General features: G+C 34.9%; 1 protein-coding gene across 1 annotated transcript in view; it reads left to right on the top strand.

Annotated features, from left to right (window-relative positions):
• Positions 1-13,779, top strand: part of LOC145675005 (N-acetylneuraminate lyase-like) — a 67,954-nt gene extending 54,175 nt beyond the window's left edge. The window contains exons 5-8 of the mRNA XM_081745358.1: positions 1,692-1,860; positions 7,223-7,365; positions 9,389-9,560; positions 13,623-13,779. Of these exons, the coding sequence (XP_081601484.1) occupies positions 1,692-1,860; positions 7,223-7,365; positions 9,389-9,560; positions 13,623-13,777 (639 nt within the window). The 3' untranslated portion in view covers positions 13,778-13,779. The remainder of the gene's footprint in view (positions 1-1,691; positions 1,861-7,222; positions 7,366-9,388; positions 9,561-13,622) is intronic.
• The last annotated feature ends 732 nt before the right edge of the window (positions 13,780-14,511 follow it).

The following is a 14,511-nucleotide window of genomic DNA, read 5'->3' as shown; positions in this document are numbered from 1 at the left end:
CTTTGATGAGGCTTTATGACCTATATGGTTATATGGTTGAGTCGGGAGTCCATTCCTTTCTACAAAACATGGGTACATTGAGGCTTTCCACTTAAATTTTGGGAGGAGTAATTGGCTCACCTTCAAATTTGAGAATCGTGAAAAAACAGTTTGGTAAATGTTCTCTAGGACTCGAATATATTTTCTGTAAATTTTTTTTGGTCCTGTTTGTTCTCTTTTATAAGTAAAAAAGTCAAAAATTAAAAGTTTGGACGTTTTTTTACATATCCTGTCCGATGATGGTTTATTGTAATACAGTATATGCTTATATAGATAAACAGGGGTTAGTTCTGTTTTATATGCCACGTGTACATTCATTGTTTCCTTTACAATATGGAGGGGTACATTGGCCTATCTTTTAAATTTGGGAATTGTCACAAAATATATATAGTGGGAAATGTTCTCAATGACTTGAATATATGCTTCTATAAATTTGGTTGTTCATGTTTCTTTACCTCTAAGTACAAAATTGTGAATATATATATATATATATATATATATATATATATATATATATATATATATATATATATATATATATTTGTCGAAAGTAAATTTAAGGGGTGATCCTGTGTATTCCTTCGAAAATTTAAGAATGTTTTATGAAAGAGAATGGACTCCTGTACTCGATCATATAACCATATTAGGAATAGGTTATACCTATAAAAGGGAATAAGAAGGACCACCTGAATTTACATAGTACATACCCCGTCCTATACTACCATAGCTATTTTTTTTAAATTTGTGGACTTCCATGATTAAAAGAAGTGCTCCTATGTACCCCTTCCAAAATTTGGACTGGGCCAAGGTACCCTTGCCAAAATTTAGAGGCTCCTGGATCCTTAAGTTTTCACAAATCACCCGCATACTATTATACGATTCTGGATAAGTATTGTAATGACAACTGTAAGCATTTTTCCCCAATTCGTAGAACAATATTCACAACAAAAAGTTATGTTTTCATAGGTAGTATTGGAAAGGATATTGAGATTAATTTTAAATTGAATTAGCAGTAGAAGACTTATCTGATTAATGAGCAGCCCGGAGAAAGATTATGATAAGCGACATTTTTTTTAAATTTTTCGAATAAACTGGAAAAGAAAGTTCAACATTCAACAATGCAATGTAATGACACATACCAAACAAGCTTATCTTGTTATCTGTAGGTTCATTTTCGAACGCAATCTGATTCTATAGTCCGATCCCAATCGATTCTACCTAATAGCTCATTTTCGTTAGGAGTGGCACTTATCATTATCTTCCTCCGAACCGTTCAAATCTTGCTACACAGTATTTTAAAATATTGGAAAGACTTGAGATGCAGAACTCTAAATCTGGGTTTTATACAAAGTCAACCAGGCATAATATACGGATTGATTGAATAACATGATTAGATGAAAATGTATTAAAATGCTAACAACTTACTTTAGTGACAAGAGATATTTCTTTTTCTTAATCTTCTATATGTTTATTACTCGTTACTTCCCTTACAGGATTATTTGATTTTGGTAAATAAAATATGGTGTAAATAAATTATAATAATATTAGATGCTATGTTTTTCTTTTCCTATCAATGATAGAATACCTTTATGAAAAAATATATCCTTCCGTAAAATAAATATGTAAATAGAGGTATTCTTCATAATCAATAGGCTTGTCATGCAGAGAAGGTTGGTGCTGGAGCCCTACTTTGCCTTCCAGATCTGTTTCATCGGCCATCAACCGTCGATGAAGTTGTTCACTATCTGAAACTAGTAAGCGCCGCAGCACCACAGACTCCACTCTACTTCTATCATCTTCCTGGCTTCAACGGAATCAACTGTTAAGTATTTTAAAATATGTTGGTTTCTCTGCATCATGTATTACATTAATTAAGAGCCTGTCTTACTAAAAATAATACAAAATTTACGATTTTTCTTTTGCTTAATTATTCATCAGTGAAAGGAGATAATGAAATGCAAGTTACCACAATCATAGATAATGCTATTCTACAACAGAAAATATGAACCTGAAGAATATTCAGTGTTACCATCCATAGAAATTACAGTGTTGTCAGAAAAAACAATTTCCCTAAAATCTAAGTTAAGACAGCGAGTAGAGGAATGAACTCAACTGCATTTGATTACGTATCGTGTTGTTTTGGTTTCTTGTGAACTAATTTTTAATTAACATTATTATTTAGTTTTATAAACTGTATGTTAAAACTATTTTGTTTATTACAAACTAAATACAACTATTATTTAAAAAGTAATAACGAGTAATAACTACAGAAAACGAAAACAACCGATTCAGAAAACGACATACTTAGCTATATGCTACAGGAACAGATCGACTCACACGGATCGCATAAACTACTGGGAGCACATTCACTCCAGCGGCATTTTTATTGAAGCCAAGAAATTCAAGTGAAAGATGTAATGACTTTTTCCCCTTTCTTTTTAAATTCTGTAAAAAAATCAAGTAGTATTTGTACTTGTGCAAGTCTCTTGCGCAAGAGTCATGCTCTTGGTCTTGGTCTTGCAGGTCGGTCTTGTTCTTGCACCCCTTGGTCTTGGTTTTGCATTGGGATTCCTGGTCTTGGTCTTGGTCTTGCATGCAAGACTCTTGCAAAAACTGCAAGATCAAAACTCTTGCGCTCATCACTAATCAATGCTTTAGTTTCAACACAAACGCGTGTAAAAGACGTACATTTACTGTCGGATGTCTTCATTGTTAACTGTAAGCTTGTCCCTGTATATTTATATTTGCTGTACTAGTGTGTGCCGTGGACTATATTGTGTTCCTTGTTCTTCTGGGCCTCCTCACTTTGCTTCTCCGAATGTTCAACATCGTAACTACCTGCCTCAAGTGATGAGATATCAATCTACCAAAAGTCATTCCGATCCGCAACATAGTTTTCTTTTTGAGTGACGAAACACAAACTAATTATTTTTATATAATAAATTAATGTCTTCTTTGTCTTCATTGAGAAAAGTTGAATTTCATGAAACGTTCAAATATATGCCTTTATTTCTAAGCAGAAGTTTCCATACTGAATTCTACGTTTCATATTTTAGCGACTACAATTTGAATCATTTTCATCTCAATTCGTGAGAAGTTAATTTCCGATCATCTGCGTTTAATTTCGAGGTTCTTCAGGCAGATACTCTCTTTCTATTTTTAGTGAGTAGATAAACTATATTTCGTTGAATTTTGTCTCTACTTCAGAACTTCGTAAAACTGCTATTTTGAAATAAATTTCCCACCCTCACCCCCTAAGATGCTCACTTAGAAAATTATTTATCTTTTATCTACACCATCAAAGATAGATACTCTCCAAATTTGAACTTAGTGAGTACAACAGTGTCGGATGAACGTTGTTCGACGAACCAATGAGCCATTTTAGCCTTATATATGCAGTGATTCAAATCTTCTTCTTCTACTTCCTTGTCTCTGTCTTTTCATATGTTTACATGAGATCGACGTTTCCGTCTTTAATCATTTCCCTCCATTTTCTTCTGTCCTGGGTGTCCTCAATTTTCCATTTTCTCTCTCCGTCAAATCATCTTGTATCTCGTTCTTCTAAATTATCTCATCTTAGGTCTATCTCATCTTCCTTCTTCCTCATACTTTTACCTTTTCAATTTTCTTTCCCACTTAATCGTCGTTTCTCTGTTCTACATTTCCCAACATCTCAACTTCCATTCTTGAAACTCTTTACTCAAGGATCCATCTTAATAGTGCCTTTTATGTATCATATCTTCTTATATTCTTCCTCGTCACACCACACGTCCTTCTTAACATTCTCATGTTGGCCACTTTTATCTTCTTTTCCTGTGCCCTTGTGATTGACCGATTTCACTAATGCACATATTGCCGATCTTATTATCATTTTATATATAAGGCTTTGTAAGCACCCTGCTAATTCTTCTCCAGTTTAGTCAGAAGATGATTGTATTCTATGTTGGATTTCTGTATGTAATCCTCCATCCTGGTCGAGGTTCCATTCAAGATACTTAAGTTTCTTACCTTTCCCCTTATAAATGTAAGAAACTCCTGTTTTCTTTGTTAAGTGCTATATATTCTTTGTTCTACTTATCCTTACATATTTCTCTTACAATACCCTTCTCCATTCTTCTCTGCCTTATCTTTGGATATTTTGCATGATATCATTCGCTACTCCTTGGTGCTCTACTTTTCACCTCCCTTACTATATAGACTGAGAGCTGATCCTTGATGCAGACCGATTTCCACAGTAATCCCTTTTGCCATGCCCACACTGCTCTTCACTTGGGTCTCTTCTCTCTTGTATATGTTCTTTACCAGTCGTACACATTTTCCAGAAATCTCCCTCTCTGTCATGCAACGCTATAATTCTTGTCTGGACACTCTGTCGTCTTTTCCAAGTTTATTGCAACTCTGCTCGCATTTCTATATCGTTCGATCAACCATCTCAACGAAAGATCGCGTCAGTTCCTCTTACTGGTAGAGGAAACCAAAGTGTTCCTCTCTAACAGACGTCTCTTGTATCTTTCCTTCAACTATTCTTTCTCAGTTATTCATGGTATGAGAGATTTTTATTTCCCTGTAATTTCCAGTCTTGCACTTCACTTTCCTTTATAAATTGGTGCTGGTATATTTTTGTTCCATTCATCTGGTATTTTCTCCTGCTTTTATGGCTTTTTCATTAGATTCCATACGGAGGTTTGATCAGCACCCATTACTTTCCTGTTTTTAATTTTTCTAATTGCGTTTTATACTTCTATACCTCTTCCACATTTCTGTGGTCACTATCTCCCTGGTTTCCCTCATTTAGATAACTTCTTAAAATAACCTCTCTACCTGTCATCTTCTGCTCCTGCAGCACTTTACCCTCGTCGTCTTTTATCTGCTTGATTGATGTGAGATTGTGAGATGTATGTTTTAACTCTTGCTTTGGCCATTCCCATCATTCGTCTCTATCCGTTTCTCTTTTCCAGCTCCTCATAAATCTCGTCTATAGCATTTGATTTTGTTGTTGCCACAGTTCATTTGTCTTATTATCTGCTAGGTTGAATACCGCCTTGCTTTCCATGCTATATGTTTCATCCCATCTTTTCTTAATCCCTTTCTTACACTTTATTCCCACTTGTGTTTCCTGAATCCACCACCAAGTCTCCTTCCCTTATGGTAGTATTTTTCCTGATATTTTTCCCAGAACTTCTCCGACTTTCCTTTCAGGCCAGTCATCCTGAGTCAGGTTTTATCTGAGTTTTCCTCATTCACATCAGTCAAGTGCTGGGATGGTACTTAACAAACAGATCCCAGGTTGCTTTCCTATTCTTTTCTTCTTTCCCTCTTTCCCGTGTAGTGTACTTGCCGAGAGACATCATCCCCCATAAGTGACCGGCTTAAGACCATAGATGCCGATAATCCCCAAAATAAATGTAGAAAATATTGTATCCTTCTCCGATACCTCTTGCTGTATTTCCTTTGTATCGTGTCTCTAATGAAACATAGAATCTTCATTTCTCTCTCTCTCTCTCTTTCTCTTTTCATCAGGTCTACAATTTCTCTGTTTTTCCCATTCAATGCTCCGATGTTCATTGTTTCAATTCTTACATTGATTCTGTTATTGTTTCTGAGCTAACTCCTTTAGCCGAACCCATTCATGATTCCTACCCTTTCCCACTTCTAACAATTTTCGGGCAATATGACTGCGCGCCGCTTCTGAGAGACGCCCTAGCCTTAATCTTTGTTTACAGTATTCCATCATCCATAGTGGTTCTGGCAGTTTCTTTTTCGGCAGGATACCCGTCCTGACGTTAACTCTCACCATTTACCCTTGCTTGGGGGCGTTACTTGTTGACCTCCTCAGTGGCTGGTTTGTAAACTGTGATTGGAATATCTGATAAAAATTAATAAATTTACTTTATAAATAATAACAATAATAATAATAATAATAATAATAATAATAATAATAATAATAATAATAATAATAATAATAATAATAATAATAATAATACATTTCCATCCTCTTTTGTATCAAGAATGTAGTACACACTTGAAAAGGTGTAAAATCAGTAACTACGGGCTGTTTCGCTATTAAGTACCAAAGACCATTTTCGTAAAGCAGATAGCTTATATTTAAACATAATAGTCATTTTGAGAGCAGGAAAAGAGAACCAAAATTTAATTTCCAATTCGATGCGTTGGAATTAATGCATAAATGAAATAAAATATTTTTTGTAATTAGCCAATTTTAAAGTATTTCTTTAACATTACAAAGAAAAAAACTTTGGGAAATATACATTGACTATTTTGGCATATTAGTACGAATAAGCATACATAACTCTCAGAAAATTTCAAATAAAAGTGGTCAACTTGTAACATGAATTCCGTTGCTAATAATATATACTAAAGGAAACATTTTCCAAGTAGCTTATAAGAATTAGACCTATTAAAACCCCTAAAATTGAACCAAGAACTGACCATCAATATATTGAATCTTGAATACAATAAGTTTCTCCTTATGTACTGTCATATCAACAAAACAAGTAGTCATTTTTAGAGTTATTACTGTTTGATACTGTTGTCTTTGATTACTGTTATTTATAACTGTTTAATATGTTTTGAAATTTATTTTAAATATGGCGATGTAATTTATTAAATGAAACAAAGAAACTTGAATAAAAGTTTTTAATCTCTAACTGCCAAGGAGTGGTAATAATAGCAAAAAGAAAATATTAGTTACATCCACTTACTCATATTTATTTAAATAGCTTATATTTGCAGAAAGGTTTTCTTCAACGTCCTCTCCCCTTAAATCTTTTCTATGTGTATATTGACTATAGTGAATTGGATTTAAAGACAAAAATAGCAACAACTGCATTTAAACTAGTCGATTTATTTGCCACATCATGACCTCTTACATTTCTTTAACACATCCGCAGTTTTTGAACCACTATAACCTGAAGTGTGCGTAATACGCAAGTTGTATGACAGTGTTTCTTGATCTGGAATTACTATTCGAGAGCATTAACCACTTCTTACCTGGTTTGATTGATTATTTGATTAAAAGTTTAGCACTCCTTTTTACAGGGGGAAATTATCAATAGATCTAAGACTAAGGAAGAAAATACAAAGTCAATTTTGTGTTCGTGCTTAAGTTGTTTAATCCAATCTTGGTATTATGAGTAAATCTTAACATATTTTCTCCCCGCAGTATGCATCAATGAGCTTCTGAAAGCCGCCCACGAAATACCAACATTTTGTGGTGTCAAATATACTCACAACAATATGGAAGATGGTGGCAGATGTCTTGCTGTCAGAGATGGAGCTTATCAAATGTTTTTGGGCAATGACGAGGTATTAACCTATATTCTTCTACTTGTTTAATATGCAAGGCTTTGAAGAGCTAGACCGACAAACTGTAAGAGGTGATTCCTCATATCAATATAAGAAAAAAAAATGTTCGTATGAGCATGGGAGGAAAAGTGCATAATTTCGTAACTAGGGCACTTCAAAAGTCTGAAAAAATACGAGAAACCGTGAAGCTAGCAGTTCTTAACACTTCCACCTACTCATTGATACATCTGTCGACGTTTAATGTTTGTTTATTTCAGTGATAGAGAGCTCACTTCTCGTGCATGAGGTTCTTGGTTCGATCCTAATTCGCGCCAAGTGGGTATTATGGTGAACAAACAGTATGTGCAGGGGTTTCTTCGGGTTTTCCTGTTTCTTCCTACTATCTTCATTCCACCACTTCATTCATCATCATTTCCATAGGCTAAAGCTATGGATAAGACGCTAAACTACAACTTTTATTTCGTCTTACTTTGGATCCACTTAAAAGCATGTCTTGGTATTCCTTATGTCCTGTGGGGAATCCCCTGCCTACCCACTGCACAATTCATAAATGCGCATCTTTGAATGGCGTGTGTGTGACTTCTTTTACACTGATATGGACCACCATGCCACGGTTCCTCATGTTCGAAATGACACTTGTTGCGATGCATTTTGCAATGCTTTGGGATGGCCCTAGCTCCGAAACTATGCACTTCTCTCCACAGATCCAAATCAATTATTTTTTCTTATTTTGATGTGATAAATCATTCTTATAGTTTTTCGGTTTAGCTCATTAATACCCTGTATAATATTGCGTTTTAAATCATACGTGTTTTGAGTCATTCAAAATTAAATATTAGCGAAATGTGTGTCACTGCCAACACCAATGCAGAATTTTGATGAGAGGATATTTAGTTTATATTAGTACCATGTATTGTTTTTGTTAAGAAATATGACTCTTAGGCCTCTATTACACGTATATTGTCAGTAAAGATAAGTTATATTCATAGGTGGTGCCGCAGTGAGTCCAGTAGGTGTAGCTGCACCCACATCAACTTCGATTTTCAGATTTCCTACAATATTCCTTTCCATTTTGTATATTTGTTCTTTCCTGTTGGGATATATTTAAGTGACTTCTTAAGTCTCTCATAATTTATTTGCTATCATACATTGATTATTTTTGAAATTTTAAGGCTCAATAGTGCAGAGCGTTCTGGCAACAATGTTAGAATGTGTTGGTACAGCGTCTTGTTGGCTAGTTGCTCATGAGAACGGAGTTTTTCCAAGATGAATTATGCCAAGTCCTAACTAAGATCAACTATGCTTCAAAAGAGACAATGTTGCTTTCTGTTGAAAGGTCGATTTCAGTGAGCATAGGTATTGAAGATGTCACTAAAGAATTTAAAGCCATGGTTCCTTTGAACAGAAAAATGTCCTTATAAAAGCTATTGTAATTGATGCCATTGCAAAAAAGTACCCATATACACTTAAAAATTCTGATATTTATTTATAAATCCATAACTCGTGTACATGTGTATCCATGCATGAAGTTTCTTTAAATATGCACATAAAAGTTTTTATTGCGTACCATGTTAATATTTTTACTATGTCTTATCCCTTCCCAGTCTGCACCCATAGTACCAAAATTCTGGCGCCGCCTATGGTTATATTAGCTAGTAGGGTATAGATTCAATTTCACAGAAATTTATTTAAGATTTTAGAGTTCGAAATACCAAACCAAATAAAGGACAATATTTCTACCAGTAACAACTAGTTAAACCGTATATTCTGGTTCGATCTCAAGCTGTAAGTTCGTGATGAACAGCATAATGCTCGTTGGATTTCTTGTTCTTCAATTTTCTCATTCCACTGGACAATGTGACATTAAACTTTGTATAGAGAGATACATACCATCCTAAGCTGATTTACACATTCCAGTAATTTTGAAATATGGTTTTGGAGATGTAATTTATTTGATTAATTTGCATGAGCTGTAAACATTTGTTTTGTAATGTATTCTATACTGTCTTGTATTTCTTCACAGTTATTAATGGGCGCATTTGCAATGGGTTTTGACTCAGCAATCAGTACAACATTTAACATTATACCACAACCATCCATTGATGTTACCAAGGCTATTAAAGAAAACAGACTTGAAGATGCCAGGAAATCTCAGAAGATAGTTTCTTCAGCTGTTAGAGCCATAACTAAAAATGGTAACTTATATTATATAATTTTATTTTGACATTTTAACCTTGCAGTGATGTAATCAGTAATATGTACAGTGCATTACTCCACTCAGAACGTACTTCTAGCAATACTGACTCAGAAGTACGAGAATTTTCGTTCTAAATGTGAAGACAAAATACATAGGTAATATTTCTATTTATATTACAATATGCGTGTTTAAACAATTTAAGGAGAAAGCAGTGCATATTGGGGAACAAGGTAACAGAAAATGCTAACTTCAGACATGCAAAGGATAGATCGGTAATGAGAGCAAAATCAGCCAAGTGGGCTTTGTGGTGAACAAACACCGGTGCGTGGCTTTTCTCGGTGTTCTTGCGTTTCCTCCCATTTTTTTCATTCCGTCTCCATCTCATTGTGATCGTCTGCCTTAGCTTTGGTACATTATTGTAGGACATTAAACTTAAAAAAGAAAGTTGTTGAGTTGAGTTGATTTTAACATCCCTTTCAGTTAGTTTATCGATTAGGCCTATATTCGAGTTTAAAGTAGAAAGAAAACACAAAAGAAGATACTAACGCAAGCTTCTAATCATAGTCAGTTAGGATTTATTAGTATACGAGGTATATGTAGCGAAACACTAGAAAACCTGATAATTTTGACCAGACAAGTATGACTTTCTCCTAGATATGTTATACAGAAGATTGTTCCAGATATATGTAAACAAATTTACCATTATCACTATTTGACATAGTAATTCCACGAATCCGACAGTGATGATATTCGGTTCGGCCACTACCATCGTGGATAATCGCTCAAACATCGTGATTTATGTTCTCAGAGACGGAATGAGTCAGTAGGTCGTCGGTTAATTGTGTCAAGATTTGTGAGTGCGTCAGTGGGTCGTGGGTCAACAGTATGTGGCCCACTGCGACCCACCACCCACCGTGACCCACTCTGGCCCACCGACCCAGTCTGTTCAGTGCATTGTAGACAGCATCTTCTGAACACTGGTGAATTTGTCTATGTTTTACTCTCAAGGCCTCCATTTTCCTTCCTTTTTCATTTTTCTATTTATTTACCTCAGATGAGTAAATCTAAGTGAATAAAGAACTTCAGGCACTTTTGGATATTAATATTTATAATTGTAATAATAGCAATAGGACTTGCTACTTGGCTTTCGACACACAGTCGAATTTTATTCTGGTTTTTCCTTTACGTTGGCTTATTTTACCTTGATTTGAGAGTTTCGATCATCCTATTTTCCACTGAAAAGTGTCTGTAATTTAACAAGGAAATAATTATGTAGATAATTAAATTAAAATTCATTGTAATGTGGTCCATGACAAACACTTTACTATTTTACATCGTAAAAGTCAGATCCACCGTTATTCTAACACAGCAGTGCTTGAGCGATTGACCGTACAAATTCAAACTCCGATTAGTGATAATTTCGTAGCCTTGTTTTATTACAAGTGTAAACTCTTTAGTCAGTGGAGAGGAGGACGTGGATCATAAGTCAGAGTTGATGACGATGGGTTTTGATAGGTCAGAATGGGTCATATCATGGTGGGTGGTGGGTCAAAGTGGATCATGGTGGGTGGTAGGGCAGAGTAGGTCACTGTGGGTGGTGATTCAGTGGGTCATGGGTCAAGTTTTCACTGACCCACGCATCTGTGGGCAGCTCCTCTTAGCTATATTGTTAGTGCACGTGTCTTCGACGCGGGAGACCCGAGTTCAATTGCCGGCAAGAGCTCATGTGGTTCGGATCCCATGCTAGCCTATAGCTCCATATCTTATATAGCCTCGGTACTGAACGACATACTAAACGCTAATTTAACCAATCAACCTATTGTAGGAGACTGCGCTGGAGAATAGATGTAGTCTTTGTCTCCCGCTCCTGTCTGCGAACAGTGCTACTTTTGGGCATCGTTTATGGAGTCCAGGAGCACAAAAATACTTCGAACTGGCGTCATGACTCTTCACCGGATGCAGTAAACAAAACAACATAGATGCATGTTTCCTATTGCATTTGGTACTAAAATCGGAGAGTTATTAAAGCCGTTTGACTTGACGCTTTAATCATATTAATACGCACATTTGAAGTGTCTTGACTGTATCTGTGAGAGAATGGGATAGTAATTGTCCATCTTTACATTTTTGTCAACCTTGAAGATAATCTACTTCCTAGTGTACCAAGATCAAGCAACAGCCGTGAAACAGTACAGTAGCAATTGAGGAAAAAAGTCGTTCACAGCACAAGGGATTCAAATCCTCCAATTACGAAGTTGTAAGGAAAAGAGATGAAATTTGTAGCCTTGTTTAAATAAATGAAATAGTAAACAGTTTTTTTTTTTTTACATTAGAAAAGTTATTTACAATATTTAGAATGAATTTTTCAAGCACTGTTAGGAACATCATTTATAAATGTTAAATGTAAAATGTGTCCACAATGACCATAAGTAAACTTGAATTCTTTGGACGCCATTTACGTATTTGATAGCCTTTGGAAACAGCCTAGTCAATAGTCATCAGATCTTATCCCAACCAAATTGGCAACGTTGATGTGATTAAACATATTTAGAATATATTAAAATGGAGAAATCGGATTATGCAATATTACGAAGGTACTGAGTATGAGAAATAAAAGAGAAATATGATAAATGAAGGCTGCAACATTTAAGCGATAGACTTCTAGACAGAAATATCTAAAACTGATTATATTAGAAGTATGTTTATTCATAGAATTTAATGTTTGTTTCATGTTTTTGTATGATGTTCAAGTGAAGATTATATTCTTTATTTAGTAAAGTTCAGATGAAAATATTCATTTTCGCGTTACAGAGAAAATGTGGCGATAATCCTTTACTGTTACTGGTGCACTGGTGCTTCTTTCTACTCTGGAACATTGATCTTGCTCCTCTTCTGATTTGGCTTCTCCCCACCAGTCTCGTTTATACAAGCAGCCAAGAGGTCAGAATCCACCGCTTCATTTGACACTATAGTCAATATGAAAAGGAACAAACCGCATTTGCTAAATCCTTAAATCTAAATTTGTTCTTTGTCAGGTTTAATTGCGTAGATCAATGGTTTCAAATTACCCATACGGAATATTTGCTTCTTACTAGGTGAAAATAATATTTTCTATTTTCTATTATAACATCTCATATAGTGGTTGAAAATGCAAATATGCAATTGCTCTTCTTCCTGGTCTAGTAGATAGATTACATGCCTTTGATGCACCTGCGATTCGATTCCTGGTGGAAGATAATTGATTGGAATACAGTGCTTCACATCCCCCTTTATTTGAACAGTAAGACTCATCCTGCATAGCCTCACTGCTGACAAAGAATCTAAATAAAAATCAATTATTCAATTAAGAGCAAGCATTTTTCTCAATGTAGACATGTGACGGAATGAAAACACTTGTGTAGTTTCCAGTTTTCTCACCAAAGTCCAACTATCATTTTGCAGCAGAAACTTTGTAGCTCACAAAATTCACGTTAAAACGTAGACAATACAAAATATTTAGGAAGCTGCGATCCACCGAACTTTTTTGCATTCATGTTAGTTGTACTACATCGCGGAATCCACATTCGCAAGCATGTTTCAAGGTCTCATATGAAAATATATCGCTAATTGCATATTTTTCCAATTAGTAGGGCGTTGCCTTTCAAGGTAATGACGTATAAAAGGGAGCTTTCCAGGTTTTAACCCCCTCCCCATGAGCAAGATAAGCAAAAATAAAAATTTAACATATTAAGATATCTATAGAAACGCCTGAAATGGTATGAACTTGGAAACCTAAAACCTCCTTGATGAAATTCTGTGAACGCCACTGTTTCAAGGTACACAAAATTATTACGGTTAACGGTAGTGATTCGGATCCCACTTTAGTGGTGGGTCCCCTCTTTCACGGCCTAACTAATACTTTCTTAACACACGTGATAATTTTTCCTAAATGCACATTGAAAAACCGGGTTGTTTCACAGATCGATCAATGGAAATAAATGATATTCATTTCGACAATAACATAATCTTCTTTAAAACGTTCATGTACAACATAATAATATTCCTTCTTTTTGCATTTCAGCTTCGTGGGTGGTAGGCATGAAGGCTGCAATGTCACTTCTGACACCAATTGACGTTGGGCCTCCTCGTGAGCCACTCATTCCTCTCAGTGGACAGAAGTTAGATACTCTTATAAAGGATTTAGAGGCATTGAAGCTTTTGCCGAAGAGAAACTAAAGGTTCGTGTGGTTTTCAAATGAGAACTTTATAACATCATTATCATTATCAAATTCTTTCTATACATGCCAAAAGTGCATTGAAGTTGGAGACGAGTGAGATTGAGTAATCATGAGGTAGTTTGAGGTTCAGGATAGACGTGGTTTCCACGTAAATTACTCTAGTAGCACTTATTACAAATCTTAGATGTGTTGTATTTGGGAAATATAACGTTGTTTTGGTTGTTATTGCTCTCCCTCAAGTCAGTCTACGAGCTTTCTTTTTCCTTATGTAGACCTGCTTCTCTTCTGTGGATTCTTGCAGATTTTTTATTTTTGAGTAAGAAGTCTTGTGTATATAAAAAAAAATTTATGTGTTTGTGTTTCTTTTTTAGCAAAGGCTTGGATGATTAAGCTGCAACACCAGTAAACTACAATGATTTATAGTAAAATTTAAAATGAAAAGGTTTCACAATTTCTTTAAGTAAAAAATGAATAAATATTAACCCATGCTCATCTTTAACATGTTACAATATCAAATTACAATATGGTATTACAAGTAAATGTATTTGTGCTCCTATAATATTTAAGAATAAATTAAGAATGAGGCAGATATGTTTTCGAATATCGCTCAAAATTACACAAGTAAATAGTATGTAAAAATGTAATAAAAATTATGGGTTTTCATAGTTAGATTAGATTTTTAGGTAGTAATTTAGTAGCAACAAAATATACCAAATATATATTTTAAACAAA

Source organism: Thermobia domestica, chromosome 2 (genome assembly GCF_964235325.1).
Source record: "Thermobia domestica chromosome 2, izTheDome1.hap1.1, whole genome shotgun sequence".
Lineage (NCBI taxonomy): Eukaryota > Metazoa > Arthropoda > Insecta > Zygentoma > Lepismatidae > Thermobia > Thermobia domestica.
The sequence above is the reverse complement of the archived record's forward strand: the minus strand, read 5'-3'. Positions and strand labels throughout refer to the sequence as shown.